An 18,237-nucleotide genomic window follows, 5' to 3' on the forward strand; every position below is an offset into this window, starting at 1 on the left:
TTGAACAAAATTGGCATTTACACACACACACACAGTGGAGGTGACTGCTCCTATGGCTGTCTCTCAGTGTCCCAGCCAACATCAAATACCTTGGCTCCCCTCACTCCTCTGACCCGTGACCACTTCTATTTATAAGTAATCTTGAATGTCTAAATTGTACCAAGGTGTAATCAAACAAAATTTGATACCAATGCACGAGGACAAATGTTGCACAATTTCCTGGGCACCAAAGGAATGGGGATGTGGTACAGGAAAAGAGGATCGACAAAGATTAATGGGGATGAACGGGCAGGCTCAAGGGCCTATGTTCCTTTGCAGTCCAGAGGGAGGTTTTAAAGAGTCAGAGGGTCAGGCAGGGAGTTTCAGGGAGAAAACGTGGGCGGCACGGTTAGTGTACAGGTTAGCGCAACGCCATCACAGCGCCAGAGACTCAGGTTTGAATTCAGTGCTATCTGTAAGGAGCTTGCATGTTCTCCCTGTGACCTGTGTGATTTCCCTGGGTGTTTGGGGGTTGGGAGATTAAATTGGGTGGCAAGGGTTTCAAGGCTGGAAGGACCTTCGACCATGTTGTTTTATTAAAAATAAACATCTGAAACTTTAAGATACTAACCTGGCCATCAATGCTGGAGTCAAAAAGGGACATTCACGAGGATAGGAACAAAGTCAGAGTAATCTCAAAAGGCTGAAGGAGTTGCAGATGGAGAGTGATGTGAGATCACGGAAGGAGTGGAAAACAAGGACAAGAAGTTGAATGAGCAACTTGAACGGTGGCACCGACACGGCTGTGGTAATGGAAGCTCTGCGGCCACAGAGGTTACAGGGCGCCGAAGGGTTAGCATTGGTGGAGGGATCCATGCACGTTCGGTATCTCTGATGGAACTCTCTTCTCTTTCTTTGGTCAGGGTACGTCCCTTTGTGTGCATTTACGGGCAAACTGAAGCAAACACATTTTGTGTTTGTGTGTATGACAATAGAACCATAGCACACTACAGCACAGAAACAGGCCCCTTCGACCCTTCTAGTCTGTGCCAAACCATTTTTTTTCCTAGTCCCATTGACCTGCACCCAGACAATAGCCCTCCATACCTCTCCCATCCATGTACCTGTCCAAATTCTTCTTAAATGTAAAACTTGAGCCTGCATTACCACCTCAGCTGGCAGCTCGTTCCACACTTCCATCATTCTTTGTGTTGTTACAAGCCCAGAGGACCCCAAAACCCAGCAGCAATAGAAATTCACCAAGACAAATGGTTACTAAAACAAAAGTCATTTTTAATTTTCTTCAAACATAAAAACAGGATCAAACTTTAACTTCTTACTATTAACTTAACCTCACTTAACTCCCTTCTAATTCTATGTGCACGTGTGTGTAAGTTCAGAATTGGATTGATTCATAGTCCAATCTCACTTCTCACTTCTCCAAGTTCACCGGTATCAGGCAATTCTTATACTCTGCACAGAATGTAACATTTATGCATTTCCATCAAACTCTGGTGCTTAAAGGTAATTGGTTACCGCTCAGGAAGGTTCTCATTGGTTTCAGAGAGAGATTTGTTGCCTGTTGGACGCACCCAAACAGATTCCCTCCAATCAGCCACTTCAGTATCTTGCTGAAGAAACTTGCCCCATCAGGGTTTTCCAAATGATAACCTCTTCTTCTGCAGGTCACCACAAAGTTTCTTTTGTTTCCCTTATTTCAGGTGAAACACTCTAGCCAGCCATTTCCTCTTGTATGGACCACATGGGTTGTTTCAACAGGTTGAACTCAGAACTCACAACCCATCTTCAAAATGGGGTTTCAACAAGCTACCAGCTTGCTATGACTGCAGAAACCAGTTCTCTCTCTCTCTCTCTCTCTTCGAGAAAGCCTGTTTGGTCTCTCTCTCTCCCTCTTAGAGAAAGCCTGTTTGGTCTCCTCTCTCTCATTCTGCCTGCTTCAAAACCACATGACCTTCTTAGAACAGCAAACTGTAACCAGACAGATTGCGGAACCGGACCCAAACTTGAGCCCATTCATCTGTTGCTCTTCAAAACAATAATCCATTACTCCACAGCTTGTCCAATTAACACCTACTTCACAAGTCTTTATAAGCATTCTTCAAAGTTTTTGCAAAGGCACTCGGAGCCTGTAGAATGATTGCATGACTAACAAGCTTGAGCAGAGCTCTGGCATTTTAAATGAGATTTATTTTGTGAAGTGTTTGTGACCTACACTACTCCCATAATCTATCTCCTTCAAAAACATATCTATATACAATATAAAATAATCCATCACAGTCTGAACAAGTTCCCCTTCACTTTCCCCCAAAATGTTTCCCCTTTCACTCTTAACCCATGTTCTCTGATTTGCATCTCACCTACCCTCAGTGGAAAAAGCTGATCTACATTTACTCTATCTAACCCCCTCCCCCCCATAATTTTAAATATCAAATCTCCCCTCATTCTTCTTAAACTCCAGGGAACAAAGTCCTAACTTGCTTAACCTTTCCCTGTAACTCTGTTCCTGAAGTCCAGGTGACATCCTAGTAAATCTCTGCACTCTTTCTATCTTATTGAAATCTTTCCTGTAGTTAGGTGATCAAAACAGCACACTATACGGGAACCTTGAACCAAGGTACTGAGCGAGGCTTGCAGAGTCTGTGGGTAGATCACCTCATGTCAGCTGGTGGGTTAGAATTCAGTAACAAAGGCTTATTGGTGACACAATCAATCTACTGATGCAAAACAACAACTTACTATCAGCATATAATCTCTCAACGGAATTCTCAGTCATTTCACTTACCTGCATGTCACTGTCCTCTTGAAAAGCAGCTCGCAATATGTGAAGGCACCTTTGCAGTGCGAGTGATTAGCTAATACTCTCTACTTCCCTAGAGGTGCTCGGATCAAAGCCCTATCCAGGAAAGGTGCCTTTGCCAAAGATGAATAGCAGAAACAACAGAAGAATTTTCCTTTGGCCTTGTGTTATGAGAAATGGATTCCCATGACAATTATTGTCTCCTCCCTTAAAGCCAGAGCAGTGACAGCTCAATACACTAGGTGAAAGCAATCAGCCCCCTTACCTCTGCACTTGCAGATAAGGCAGCCATATACGTCCTGCTCAAATCCCATTGGACAGTACTTGTCACATGGGCGCTCTGGGCATTTCTTGCAGCGACAGATGTCACAGCCGTGTTTGTTCTTCCTGTTCGGAAAGGAGAGAAGTGTTTGGAGAAGGTCTGGCCTGCACAACCCGATTAATATACTTCCACAGAAAGGTTCGCCAAATTTCTAATCCCACAGTGGGAGGCTCAGATCCAACCCACTGGGGCTTTTCATTGGAGCTTGCCGATGTTTTCCTTCTGCCTGTTCAACGGCAGGAGTTTGGGGAGACAAGGTGACTCACTGTCGTGTTATCTCAGTGTTTTTCGTTTGCCGTTTTGGGATGTGGGTGTTGCTGGTAAACCATTGTTTATTACCCATACCTAATGAGTTTCTTACTCTGGGCCCTCTCCTACCAGACGGCATCAATATCGACTTTTTAAATTTCTATTCAGCCACCCTTTTCCTCCTCCTATCACAGAGCTACCCTCTGACCTCTCCCCATTACCTCTCAGGTTCCTTCTTTCTACACTCCCACCTGTATCCACCTGTTAACCTATGCTCCTTCTCCTGCCCCTTGTGCCTTCTCCTCCCCCCACATTTTTAATCAGGCTATTTGACCAAATTTGTGATGAATGTCTCGGGCCTGAAATCAAGACTGCCTTTGGATGTTGCGTGACCTGCTGAGTTTCTCCAGCACTTTTGTGTACTCAGTTGCCCATCTCAGCAACAAGGTGATGAGACCATAAGGCTGAAGACATAGGAGCGGAATTAGGCCTCTCGGTCCATCGGCACTGCCCCACCATTCCATCAAGGCTGATTTACTATCCTCTACAACCCTATTCTCCTGCCTTCTCCCGGCAGCCGTTGATTTCCATCCTGATCAAGAGCAAATCTACCTACGTATTTAAAAAACCCCAATGACATGGCCTCCACAGCTGTCTGTGGCAACATCTTCCACAAAGTGACCACCCCCTGGGTAAAGAAATTCCTCCTCACCTCTGTTCTGAAGGGACGTTTTTGTATTCTGAGGCTGTGCCCTGTGGTCCCAGACACCCCCACCATAGGAAACATCCTCTCCATATCTTCTCTATCCAGGTCTTTTAGCATTTGATAGGTTTCGATGAGATCATTCTTCTAATCTACAGCGAGTACAATCTAAGAGCCATCAAACACTCCTCATATGAAAATCCTTTCACTCCAAGGATCATCCTTGTAAACCTGCTCTCCAATCTCAACACACCCTTCCTTCAATGTGCAAAGGTCAACAACCTGAGGAGGGGTGCCAGAGTCCGACTGCACTGACAGCAGGATATTCGGCTCATCCTAGGCGTGCCAACTCTCCAAGATCCCTCCAATTAGCCCCTCTGCCTTTCACTCAAACCCCAGCATTTTTTAACTGATCTGCTTCCAGGCGAACACTGGGAATTACCAGTGAATGTGCCTCAGCTCTGTATCCCAGTGCAACGGCCTGCAGCTCCCAGTTTTGTAGATTTGTAATTTTAAACAGTCAGGAAGAAATATTAGAACTGGATTACTTTGTTGCAAAGTGGCTAAGAGCTGGCAGAGGTAAGCAATGCAGGGAACGTTAGCAGGGAAGCGGACAAAACTGTAATAAAGAGAAGGAAGGAAAACCTTGAGCAAGCTGAGAGAAGCTAAAAGGACTCAACAGGTCAGGCAGCATTCATGAAGAGAAATTGACGGTCAGTGTCCCGGGTTGGTACCTTTCCTCATCTTGATGACCATTTTTCTCCACAGATGCTGCCTGACCCACGAAGTTCCTCCAGCATTGTTCGCTGAAGATCCCAGAATCAGTGGCTACTCGCGTCTCTGATTGATTCTTGGTTTATGATAAAAATTATTTGAAATGATGTTTTTTTAAAATTTCCAGTTCTCCAATTATTAGTGATGTTAAACCAGTTAAAGATTTCCCTTGGAGTTATTGCAAGTATAAGTGTGGGAAAGATGGAAATAATTTCTGATTAGCAAAGAAGAGATATTTCAGTGATTGCAGCATTGGGTAGGTGACTGAATGTGTATTTGTGAGAGAAAGAGTGTGGGTGTACATGTACAAAGTGCATGCGTGTGTGTGCGCGGGTATGTGATAATGTGATAATGTGATAATGTGAGTGCACGAGTGTGTGTGTGTGTGTAAGCAGGCTTGAGTGTAATACGTGTGTGTGTGTATGTGTGTATGTGTGCATGTGGGTGTGTGTGGGGTATGTTTTTGTGTATGTGGTGGGTCAACATGATTATCCAACTGCACGAAAACCAACAAGGTCGGGTCAGATACAGCAATGAGCTCTCTGAACCCTTCTCCATTAACAATGGCGTGAAGCAAGGCTGTGTTCTCGCACCAACCCTCTTTTCAATCTTCTTCAGCATGATGCTGAACCAAGCCATGAAAGACCCCAACAATGAAGACGCTGTTTACATCCGGTACCGCACGGATGGCAGTCTCTTCAATCTGAGGCGCCTGCAAGCTCACACCAAGACACAAGAGAAACTTGTCCGTGAACTACTCTTTGCAGATGATGCCGCTTTAGTTGCCCATTCAGAGCCAGCTCTTCAGCGCTTGACGTCCTGCTTTGCGGAAACTGCCAAAATGTTTGGCCTGGAAGTCAGCCTGAAGAAAACTGAGGTCCTCCATCAGCCAGCTCCCCACCATGACTACCAGCCCCCCCACATCTCCATCGGGCACACAAAACTCAAAACGGTCAACCAGTTTACCTATCTCGGCTGCACCATTTCATCAGATGCAAGGATCGACAATGAGATAGACAACAGACTCGCCAAGGCAAATAGCGCCTTTGGAAGACTACACAAAAGAGTCTGGAAAAACAACCAACTGAAAAATCTCACAAAGATAAGCGTATACAGAGCCGTTGTCATACCCACACTCCTGTTCGGCTCCGAATCATGGGTCCTCTACCGGCACCACCTACGGCTCCTAGAACGCTTCCACCAGCGTTGTCTCCGCTCCATCCTCAACATCCATTGGAGCGCTCACACCCCTAACGTCGAGGTACTCGAGATGGCAGAGGTCGACAGCATCGAGTCCACGCTGCTGAAGATCCAGCTGCGCTGGATGGGTCACGTCTCCAGAATGGAGGACCATCGCCTTCCCAAGATCGTATTATATGGCGAGCTCTCCACTGGCCACCGTGACAGAGGTGCACCAAAGAAAAGGTACAAGGACTGCCTAAAGAAATCTCTTGGTGCCTGCCACATTGACCACCGCCAGTGGGCTGATAACGCCTCAAACCGTGCATCTTGGCGCCTCACAGTTTGGCGGGCAGCAGCCTCCTTTGAAGAAGACCGCAGAGCCCACCTCACTGACAAAAGGCAAAGGAGGAAAAACCCAACACCCAACCCCAACCCACCAATTTTCCCCTGCAGCCGCTGCAATCGTGTCTGCCTGTCCCGCATCGGACTGGTCAGCCACAAACGAGCCTGCAGCTGACGTGGACTTTTTACCCCCTCCATAAATCTTCGTCCGCGAAGCCAAGCCAAAGAAAAAGAAAAAAGGGTATGGAGTGTGGTGTGTGAGAGAGTGTGCGCACTGTCAATCCAGCCCGCTCCCTCATCTGCACTCAGCCAGTTTGAGTGTGTTACTGTGTGCTTCTGTCCAGGGAAGGAGTGTTCACCAGTGGTGCTAAGGCCTGACTGTAGCCAGGTAAAGCCAGGCAGAGTACATGAAGGGCAAGGGAAAGTGCAGGACTGGGCTTCCAAGATACCATCCCTGGAAACAATTACCTCATGGTGAATATTTCCCTTCTGAGAGGTGGAGTTTACTTTAGCCTGTGCCTGTGTATTGGCCAATCTTGGCTTCTTCTTCAATCACTGGTATTCCCGACCACATTTAGATGCTATCTTTTATTATTAAATAATTACCCTGCACGGTTTACGATCAGAGCGCTGATAACAGTAACGTCTGCTGCTAAAACCCTCTGCTTGCTTGTGCTTCATTGAAAAGAAAGAAAGGCTCTAGTGAGTAAATGCACCATGTGACGCACTGCTGGTCTCTCACATCAGGTTTCACCTCTGTAGTATGCTCTGTAACGGGGCCTCACACAAGGGGCTATGGTGGGCAATAACACAGAGTTCGATGCCTGTCATAAGTCCGCAAGGTTTAGGAGCCATTCAGTAGCCACGACTATGTGACCGATATTAAGGCAAGGAAAGGATATTAAGTTGCTGTGTAAAAGCAGCACAGAGGTAATGAATGTGATGCCCTGTGGGATGAGGGGCAGGTTGGCCAAGTCTCATCTCTGTTGCTTTCTTTCTTATGCTTGTCGTCAGGTACCACCTGGTGCCTAACTATTCCAGCGACCAGGTTCAATCATGACCTCTGGTGTGTGGACTTGGCACACACTGTCTGAAATGGCACACGTTTCCCTGAGTGCTGCAATCTCCACCCACATCCCAAAGCCAGGCTGCCTGGTAGATTTGTGTGTGTGTGTGTGTGTGTGTGTGTGTGTGTGTGTGTGTGTGTGTGTGTGTGTGTGTGTGTGTCTTTGGCCCATCTAGTTCACCCTTAACTATTATTTTGCTGAATCCTGAGCCAGGACCATAGCCCTCCATATCCCTGCTATCCAAGTTTCTCTTAAATTGAGTTCACATTAGCCACTTCAGTTGTCAGCTCATTCTACACCCCACTACTCTCTGCATGGAGAAGTTCCCCCAATGTTCCCTTTAAACATTCACCCTTTCATCCTTAACCCAGGTCCTCTAGTTCTTGTCTCACCAACCTCTATCTACATCTCTCATAATTTTGTATACCTCTATCAAATCTCCCCTCATTTTTGGACGCTCCAGGGAATAAAGTCCTAACCTATTTAATCTTTCCCTGTAACTCAGTTCCTGAAGTCTGGGCAACATCCTTGTAAATCTTCTCTGCCCTCTTTTTTCAATCTTATTCATCTTCCCTGTCGTTAGGTATCCAAAACGGCACCCAATACTCCAAATTTTGCCCCCCCCCCCCCCCCCCCCCCGATGTCTTGTACAACTTCACCATAACATCCCAACTCTTATATTCAACACTTTGATCTATGAAGCCCAAATTACAAATGAAATGATGATTACAGGGAAACAAGATCTTCCAGAGGACAATAACTAGGAATGTACGATCTCATTGACTCCTGCTAAGGTAGTCCTCTTTTGTGAAGCTATGAGGCTGACATTATAATACAGAGAAAAAAAAAATCATTTATTCATTAAGTCTGCAGTTTGACAGCTGGGAGGAAGAAATGGCAATCTTTTCAAAATACATTCCTTTCAGAGGCAGGACTTCCAACTTCTAGAAGCCTGTCTCTATGGGAAGAATGGACCAATCTGCCTCTTGACCATGTTCCATAATTCAAGGTGATCTTGGTTGATCTATGACCTAATACCTGAAATCTACTTATTCCCTGGATTGAATTGTAAGAGGATAGATAAGCTGGGACTTTTCTCCCTGGGATGGGGCGGGGGGGGGGGGGGGGGGGGGGCAAAGCGAGTGCTTATAGAAGTTTTATAAGATTATGATGGGCATAGAGAAGGTAAATAATCATCTTTTTCCCAGGGTAGATGAGTCGAAAGCTTGAGGGTGTATATTTGAGGTGTGAGGGGAAAAATTCAAAATGGACCTGAGGGGCATCTTCTTTGCGGAGGGTGGTGGATGCGTGGAGTTGGCTGCCAGAGGAAGTGGGGGCAATTTTAACATTCAATAAACGTTTTGACAGGTACGTGGATAGGAAGGTTTAGAGGGATGTGGGCTGATCACAGAACAATCGGGCTAACTTGGTGGGCACTGCTGAAGGACCTGCATTCATGCTGTAGAACGTCAGGTTGCTATCCCCTAGCACGGTGTGTTACCAACAATGTATTCACCACATATTTAAAGTGAACAAGTAACTTGTTCCTTGTGGAAATGTGTCCTGAATTACCACCAGCCTCCACATGTAGAAATGGTATCTATCTTTGTTCCTGAAGGCTGGCCTTTGACTTTATGAGGTTGGCTTGTGGTTCCAATCATAAGGATCAGGTTCTGTCCATCAAACCCATCAGCTTCCATTCAATAGCTGGTAAACTTCTAGCAGATCATAGCAGCTGAGAAAACAGGAGAGGGATTCAGGCCTTCAAATCTGCTTCATTATTTAATTCAATTGTGGCTGATATTCTATTTCAATGATTCTCATCCTTTGTTTTCCACTCAAATACCACCCGAAGTAAGAAAATCCCTTTCTAACCACAGAGCACCTATGGTATCCTATGCCATAGATGCTCTGTGGTTAGTACAGGATTATCTCAAGGTGGTATGTGAGTGGAAAAAAACCACTGAGAACCACTCTATTTCAACATCATATTTGTGTTCATCTACCGTACCCCTTATTGCCTTTTGTGTCCAGAAATGTGTCTGATTCTTCCTGAAATATATTCAGTGACTTGGTGCCTTCTTTGGTAGCCAGCACCAAAGATACGCTATCCCCTTATCTCGGTCCTAAATCTCTTGCCCAGTGTTCTGAGACCATGATTCTTTACTCAGAGACATCTCGGCCAAGGAAGTCATTCTCCCTGCATAAATCTAGACATGTCAGATTTTTTTTTAGGTTTCAATTAGATCTCTTCTCATTCCTCTACAATGAATGAAAACCTGGTCAACGCAATCTCTCATAGCTCAGTCCTGACATTCCAGGAAACACCAGACTTCCACTGTGTTAAGTACCAGTATCTTAGGTAAGGACACCAACGCTGCAAACATTACTCGAAGTGTGGACTCATCATCAAGGCCCTGTATAATTGGAGCAAGCCGTGCTTCCCAAATCTTCTCGTGGTCTAACCACATCGATGCGATGACTGAGAGTGTGCGCCAATGATCTCAGAAGCCAAAGGAGATTCAACGTGTTCCTGTCGTCTCTTACAAATTTTTACAGATACACATAGGAGATATCTTATCCGAATGCATCACAGCTCAGTATGGGAACTGGTCCACCCAAGTCTGTGAGAAACTGCGTCGAGCTGGCCATCACATGAACCAACCTCCCTCTCGACCGACTCCATTTGTTCCTCCTCTGGAAAGCCACCAACATATTAAAGGACCCTGGTCTTCATTCTCTTCTCTCCCCATCCAAGCTTGAAAAGATGAACCTCCAGATTCAAGAACAGTTTTTTTTCTCCCCAGATTCTTAAATGGAGTTTACTTCTCACTGGTAAATGATGGTGCCCCTGTCTAATTGTAATATTCTCCATATCTTGCACTTTGTAGCACTGTATCCTGCTCTATTTGACTCACCACACCCTGCAGTTTTGATTTATTATTGCAGTACCTGTTGTTTTTAAGTTGACTTGCCTGTATAGCACACAAAACAAAATATTCACTGTTTCTTAGTACATGTGACAATTAGTGATTCAATTAAATTCTCTTGCTATGAAGACCAATGCACCATTTACTTTCTTTACCAACCTGCTTGCTTGCTTTCAGTGACTGGTGGGCAAGAACATGCACGTCTCTTTGACCATTAACAGGCTTAACTAAACACCTTTTGAACAGGATGCCACCTTTCTCACAGAGCAAGTTTGAGGGGCCGTTGGTGTGTCTGTCTTGTTCAAGGAATGGGGATGGGGAATGACTCACACATTCCACACTGGATCAAGTGAACATCGTGAGAGACTCTGGTGTGGCTGCCACTCGCAATGGGTGTGAAAGGAAGGCTTTGCTCCAACATCCCACCACAGCCTTAGTGGTGGCCCACCCACGCCACCGTGCACACCCAGGGCCACACGGGCTCACATCAGTGAGTAAGTACGTACATGTATCCGAAGGGGCAGTACTTGTCGCACACGGCAGGCTTGCATCTCTTGGGCCGAGCGCGACACTGGCAGATTTCACAGCCGTGTACATCCGTTTGCAGGCCGAAGGGGCAGTCCAAACCGCAGCCCGACACCAGGCCAGTGCAGAGCTCCTCTCCTGCAAGCACGACACAACAAAATTAGTCTCAGGGCCACTGAATGAGCCAAACAATCGCACTGTTTAAGACCTTAGGATGGGCCAGATCCTTTCATGGCGAGTAAGGTGAAGTTACTGTTGGCTTAAAGGAATATACTCTGCATTTTAACCTAATTACTCGAACTTCTGTAAAACTTTGGAATAATTTGGCTGGTCAGGAAGAAGAGTTAACATTTCAGCCGATGACCTCTCACCAGAGCTGAAACTTAAACTCGGTTTCGCTCTGGGATCCAGCACCGTTTCTCCTCTAGGTTTAAGTTACCAGCACTTCTACTTCTTTATAAGGATGAGAGAATTTGGCTTGCTACCTGGACCCTTTAACACCTTCTGCAGTTGCACTACTGAAAGCTTCCTGTTGGGGGCATCCTTGTGTGGGATGGAACTGCTCCGCCCAAGACCGCAAGAAACTGCAGAGGATTGCAAACGTGATCCAGGCCATCATATAGACCCCACCCCCTCCCCTCCATTGGTTCCAACTATAACTCCCGCTGCCTTGGCAAAAGCACCCAACTTGCTAAAAGGCTCGTCCCACCCTGGCCACATTCTCTTCATCCTCCTCCTCCCGCCACGAAGGACACTACAGACCACTAGATTTTCACCACAGCGATCTCCCCGGGTCTTTTTGCAGCAGTGGGGATGATACAGAGTACACTAAAACCTCGTTAGAACACGATTCGTTAATCCGAAGAATCGCTTATAACGTGGGTATTTGTGGACCCCAAACTTTATAAATGACACTGTTTGACCCGCTGGTTTTCACCAGCTTTGTATTTTTACTTCAACCACTGGGTATGAATTGTTCCTGAACTGAGGAGACAGTAAAGATGGTAATCACTTTGGTGGGTCTCCAGCCACATCTGTTCCGCGACTCGGCTGTTTTGCAGTTTGAAATTTTGGACCCCAACTACCGTGTTCGAACAAGGTTTTACTGTAGCACAGCACTGGTGGGGGGGGGGGGGGGGGGGGGAGTCTCCTCTCACCAAGCTCGGGCATGGGGCGGGGAGTGGCCGAACACTGTCCATTCACCTCTTCCCTCCCCACCATCGTTCAGGGACCCAGTGGCTCACCTAGACTTACAAATCTGGTGTGCTGAGTTCAGTGGTCACATTGTGGTTTCCTCTGCACTAGAGAAAACTCAACACAGATCAGATGAGTGGTTTGTGAAACACCATCCTTCAGCTTCCTGTTGCTTGCCACTTTAACTCTGTCTCTCCCTTGCTCTTTCTCTCTGACCCCTTGATCTGTGGCCTCCTGCACTATTATTTAATGTAGAGCTACAGTAAGGTAACAGGCCCTTCCAGCCCTCAAGCCCAAATACACCCATGTGACCAATTAACCTAATAACCCCGTATGTCTAACGAATGTGGGAGTAAACTGGAGCACCTGGAGGAAACCCATGTGCACATGGTGAGAATGTACAAATTCATGGCGGGCAGCGCTAGATTCACACTTCATTCTCTAGCACAAAGTAAACGTGACCTCACCTTCTCTCCAGATTTCTGGACATAGTGCTGGATTCTACAATTTCAGATCATTTCATTTCTCACACCCCATCTGCAATATTGGTTGAGTTTGTTCCCCCCCCCCCCCACCCCGTCCCCCCGTCTGGGAGTCGAGAACACATCCAGTCTGACTTGCCGGGCTTGACCTCCTGCTCTCTACTTTGCAGCTCCTACATTCTTTTCTCATGTTCTCACTGCTTATTCTCTACCCATGGCCACCCAAATTTTACTCCAACAGAGATATCCCCCTCCTTCGATCAATTCTCAGCTTTTCCCTCCTGCCTTCCTATCCACGTGCACCTTGACCTCTTGCCCGTTGCCCTGTGCTTTACCCCGGTCTTTTCTTCCCTCCTCCCCCTGCCTTTTGATCCAGGCAGCTGTCTGCTTTTTGCTCCTACCTTGACGAAGGGCTCAACGCTGGTTACCCATTTTTGCCTCCTGCGGGTTCCGCGTAACTCACGGAGTTTCTGGCAGTTATGCGTATTAAGTCTAACGCAGCATCTCTGGAGTTTCTTGCTTCATTCCGATATCGCCTCCCCAGTTCTGACAAATGGCCTTTGAGCTAAAACTTGATTCAATCCATTTCCCTCCCCACAGATGTAGTCTAGCTTGCTGAACGTTTCCAGCATTTTCTGTTTTTATTTTAGATTCCAGCTTCTGCAGGGTTTTACTTTTGATTCTTCATGAACAGGGGTGGCACTCCCATAGGTAATTGCTTGGCCCCACAGGTAAGCATTCACTAAACAAATAAACTGCATCAATAAATGATTGGAGCATCACTGCATTAGAGACGCAGACTGGAGGTTTTCCTTTCTAACCCCACTACCTTCATGGTGGAAACTCCATGATCCAACGCAAAGAGGCGGCTTCCCATCAGCCCCTCATTCCCACCGGAATGTCTAGCCAACAAGTTGTTTAAAAAAAATATTTTCTTGCTTCTGAGGAGTAAAAACACACAGAAGAGCTGAGGAACTCAGCTGGTTTCACAGTGTCCATAGGAGGTACAGATACATAACCGACTTTTCAGGTGTGGATTCTTCTTCAAGGTAGAAGCAAAAAATAGGAAGGCATCTGAATATAGACTGAAGAATGGCCAGGGTAGGATTCCAGCCCAACAGTCAAAAGATGTCAATTGGACATAACGTTTTAAAATTCACACACGCAGCACGGTAACAGGCCCTTCCGCCCCACGAGCCATGGTGCCCAATTACACCCAATTAACCCACACCCCCAATATATTTTGATGGTGGGAGGAAACCAGAGCACCTGGTGGAAACCCATGCAGACATGGGGAGGACATAGAAACTCCTTGAAGAGAGTGTGAATTTGAACCCTGGTCCCGATCGCTGGCGCTGTAATAGCGTTGTGCCAACCTCTACGTTGATAACCGCTGTCCTATATATGATGAGAAAGGTTGAGAATTGATTTTGGCTCTGTGAAAGGAGGCAGTGAGAAAGAGGGGGGTGGAGAGAGAGAGAGTGCAAGCTGGGGGAAGGCCACAAGGGGACTCTACTGTTTAAAGGAGATGCTCTGATTTATCAAACTTTATTTCTTCACCCTCTAACTTTTTATAATGTCTGTCATCCAAGCGGTTGTTTTTTTTTTGAAGTAGACCTTTCCTTTATTGTTCATGATTTGACCATTTAAGGTCGATGGCTTGATTTATCATACTTATAACCCTCTGCATTTTTAAGATCATCAGACCTGGCTCTCTCATCTTTACCCATTCCAACTTCAAAAGGAAGGGTCCCTTTAACCTGCAGATAAAGAAATATGCGAAAGATTTGATTCAAAATTCGCCCGCCTTTGATTGCTTCAGGGTGGCCACTGCCCTGAGTGTTTTTATAGTAAGTCAGCTCCTAAAGCCTTTCCAGCAGGCTAATTAACGAAATGTATGGCCGGAATTCCATTAAATGTGGCAAATGGAATTTTTATTGGTGTTTTGAATAAAACATCTGGCTCTGGGTTAGACACCGGCCGAGAAGTAGTCTGCCGTTAGGAATGACAGCACAAATCCGGAGCAAGGGAACCTCGCCTAAAGGGAGGGAAGATATTCAACAAAAATATGCCCTTCTCGATTAAAAAAAATAAATGCAACTTCCCTCCCACCCTTAAGAGGTGGAGGTTCACGAATACTAGAGGACAGAAACAGGCCCTTCGGCTCATCCAGTCTGTGCTGAACTATTATTTTTCCTATTCCTATTCCCACTGACCTGTACCCGGCCCTCCCATCCATGTACCTGTCCAAGTTTTTCTTAAATGTGAAGATTGAACCTGCATCCACCCCTTCAGCTGGCAGCTCGTTCCACACTCCCACCACTCTCTGTGCGAAGAAATTTCCCCCTCATATTCCCTTTGAGCATTTCCTCTTTCACCCTTAACCGACACCCTCTAGTTCTTCTCTTACACATCCTCAGTGGTAAAAGCCTGCCTGCATTTACTCTAATATATTCCTCATAATTATGTATACCTCTATCAAACCTTCCCTCATTCTGCCTGCATGTGTCTCTGGAAGAGACTTATTTAAATTCCAGAGGTGAGAGTTTCCTCCATGTAATTTTCACCCTTCTCCTCCAACCTAAATCCATAGATGGGTCTTGGTTATTGTGGTAAGTCCAGAACTGGTAGCCCATCCTTACCTGCCTTCCAAGAGCAAGATTGAGTCACCAAGCCATTCAGCCCTTGCCTGCCATTCAATGAAACGATGGCAGACCTATGCTGGCCTTAAGGTGAGAAAGTGGAGTTGAACATTTCCCATTCTAGGTGCTCCTAGAGTTCAATTGGGTGGGAGGAAGGATTTGTTTTCAAGTCATGGTGGTGTGTTACTTGGAAATAAATCCTCCCACACCCAACAACATGCTGCTGGTTGTGGGAGGATTTATTTCCATGTGATGCACCACCTTGGTGTGCTAACAATCCCGTGCCCCTGCTATTCCACCTGGGTGGTAAAGGTCCTCAGCTGGAGACTCTGCTGAGGGAGTGACGGTGAGTCACTGCAACACATTTTGTCAATGGGATACACCGCTGGAGGCAGCACCTTGTGAGGAACCTTCCCTACCTCAATGTAACAGCCACACAAAACAGTGACAAGCTAGGGTGCTGAGATCCATCGCATTCCTACATAGCATCCAAGGGCAAGCTCCAGGGGAATGCCAGGAATTTGTGCTGCAGCATCCTGCTCTGTAGTGGCGAGAGTGGAGAGCACCAAGTTCCTTGGAGTTCACTTAACTAGTGACCTATCATGGACAGTCAACATCTCCTCACTTGTCTGGAAGGCACAGAAGCAACTACACTTCTTGAGAAGACTGAAGCAGGCAAGGCTACCGGCCACCATTATGTCAACCTTCTACATGAGCTCTAACGAGAGCATCTTGGCCGTGTAGTATGGTTGCTGCAGAGAAATGGTTTGGACGTCAATAAACAGGTCCATAAGAGTGGCAGAAAATTACTGGAGTCTCCCTCCCCCCAATGACATGATCTATTGGGATCGTTGTCTGAAGAGGGCATGCAAAATCAATGAGAACTCCTTCCACCCTGCACACAGCATCTTTCAGTTTCCCCAATCAGGGAAGAGATACAGGAGGATCAGAACCAGCACCACCAGGCTGAGGAACAGCTTCTTCCCACGGGGAGTGAGAATGCAGAACGACCAAAGGAACTGCCCAAACTCACCATCCGAGACTCTCACATTAATTAAAAATATTTATTTATTCATTTGTATACCTGAAATACTGGTTCTGCATGTATATTGCTTGTCTGTGTATGTGTTATGTCTGGTTGTGTGTCTGCATTTTTTTTGTATCGAGGACTGGAGAACACTGTTTCGTTGGGCTGTACTAGTACAATCAGATGACAATAAACTTGACTTGAGTTGACTGCTCTAGATCGTCTTCTCTCCAGAACAAGGATGCTGAGATGACCTGCCACTAGCTTGACACAAATCAATGATTCAGGGCTTAATCTGTCACATTTTACCTTCTGGAAAAACTCACTGAGCCACTTTAGAAACCGAAGCTGTATTTTTCTGCAGAGATCTGTCAGTGCGTGGGTTTGCTTCCCCACTAATCACTTAAAGGGACAGTTGGACTTACTGGAGGTGTTATTTCAGAATGTCTATTTCCTCAGGAAAATCCCTCTCAAAAGGCTCGTTTGTTCTGGCCAAACAGGAGAGAAAAGCCGACGACTGATGGAACACACTGACAGAAGCAACTGAACATTAAAATTTTGTTCTCTGTAAGGCATCTCAGATTTCAGATTTGCTGTCAGTGTACATACATGATATCACATACAACCCTGAGATTCTTTTTCCTGTGGGCGAGGCAGAATTACCCCTTGTTGGTGGTGTGGAAAATACTGTACACAACATACACAAATAAAGAAATGTAAACAAAATGCAATACAGAAAGAAAAAAAATCAATAAAATGCAAAAGTATGAGTCCTTAAACGAGTCTCTGATTGAGTTTGTCATTGAGGAGTCTGATGGTGGAGTTGTAGCAGCTGTTCCTGAACCTGCTGGTGCGAGTTTTGTGGCACCTGAACCTCTTTCCTGATGGTAGCAGTGAGAAAAGTGTGTGCAGTGAGTAGTGTGGATCCATGATAATTGCTGCTGCTCTCTGCCAGATGCTCTCGATAGAGGGAAGGGCTTTGCCTGTGATGTCCTGGGCTGTTGCCCACTACCTTTTGCAGGGCTTTCTGCTCAGGGGTATGCAGCCGGTAAGCACATTTCCACCACACATCTGTAGAAATATGGCAGCGTTTCTGATGTCATCCCAAACCTCTGCAAACTCCTGAGGAAGTAGAGGCGGTGATGTGCCTTGTTCACGGCACCATTAGTGTGTTGGGTCTAGGAAAGATCTTCTGAGATAGTGACTCCCAAAAACTTAATTTGCTCACTCTTTCCACCTTGAGATGACCTGAGCTTATAAAGGGCACCAAATCAATGCAATTTATTTTTCGTCCCTCAAAGTGCCTTGGGAGCTCTGACAGTATGGGATGCCATGCTAGGGGTATAAATCCTAAGGCTCAGGCACATCTGGGCACATAACCTGTTGACATCGTGCTTGGGGTTCAGCTGTCCAGGATGTGTCAAAGTGCAGCACACGAAAGGGAAACCCAGCTTTTCCTTTCCGCCTTTAAAAGTTGAGAGTCATTGAACACTGAGTGCCAAGATGTGTGGTATCACTTCACTTCACACTTGATCTCAATGAGAGTATGTGCAGCCACACCAGGGAAGTAAACAGAGGCATTTCCCTGGCATGCCACCACAGTGTTGGAGTGTCACAACAGCTTTTCAATTCACTCACTCTGTTCACACAGAAACCTTTTCTCTCAGTCTGATATCCCAGCACAAAAGCCTCTAAATTGAATGAGTGATTGCCACAAATAATATATTTTCCACTTCTCTGGCTGCCATTCACGACGTGCGTATCGTCTGCTTCACAAATATTTAGCACCTCACATAAGGCGTCACTGCAATTCCTATTTATAAACCCGTTAATAGATTCAGGTGGCAATGCCCTCTGATTACTCTCTGTGTCAATTTGGGAAGCAAACAAAAAATGCACTCACAGATAACCTGCACATTTGTACGTGCTTATAAACAAACATACACAGGAACACATCTGCACAGACCTGCAGGTGCATATGCACACTTCGGCATAAATATG

At 46.0% G+C, this 18,237-nt stretch overlaps 1 protein-coding gene across 1 annotated transcript in view; it reads right to left on the minus strand.

Annotated features, from left to right (window-relative positions):
- The window catches only part of crim1 (cysteine rich transmembrane BMP regulator 1 (chordin-like)), a 287,206-nt gene that overhangs the window by 46,061 nt on the left and 222,908 nt on the right, over positions 1-18,237 (minus strand). The window contains exons 9-10 of the mRNA XM_069930938.1: positions 10,873-11,029; positions 3,063-3,184 (exon numbers count right to left, since the gene is read on the minus strand). Of these exons, the coding sequence (XP_069787039.1) occupies positions 3,063-3,184; positions 10,873-11,029 (279 nt within the window). The remainder of the gene's footprint in view (positions 1-3,062; positions 3,185-10,872; positions 11,030-18,237) is intronic.

Source organism: Narcine bancroftii, chromosome 4, assembly GCF_036971445.1.
Source record: "Narcine bancroftii isolate sNarBan1 chromosome 4, sNarBan1.hap1, whole genome shotgun sequence".
Classification (NCBI taxonomy): Eukaryota; Metazoa; Chordata; class Chondrichthyes; order Torpediniformes; family Narcinidae; genus Narcine; species Narcine bancroftii.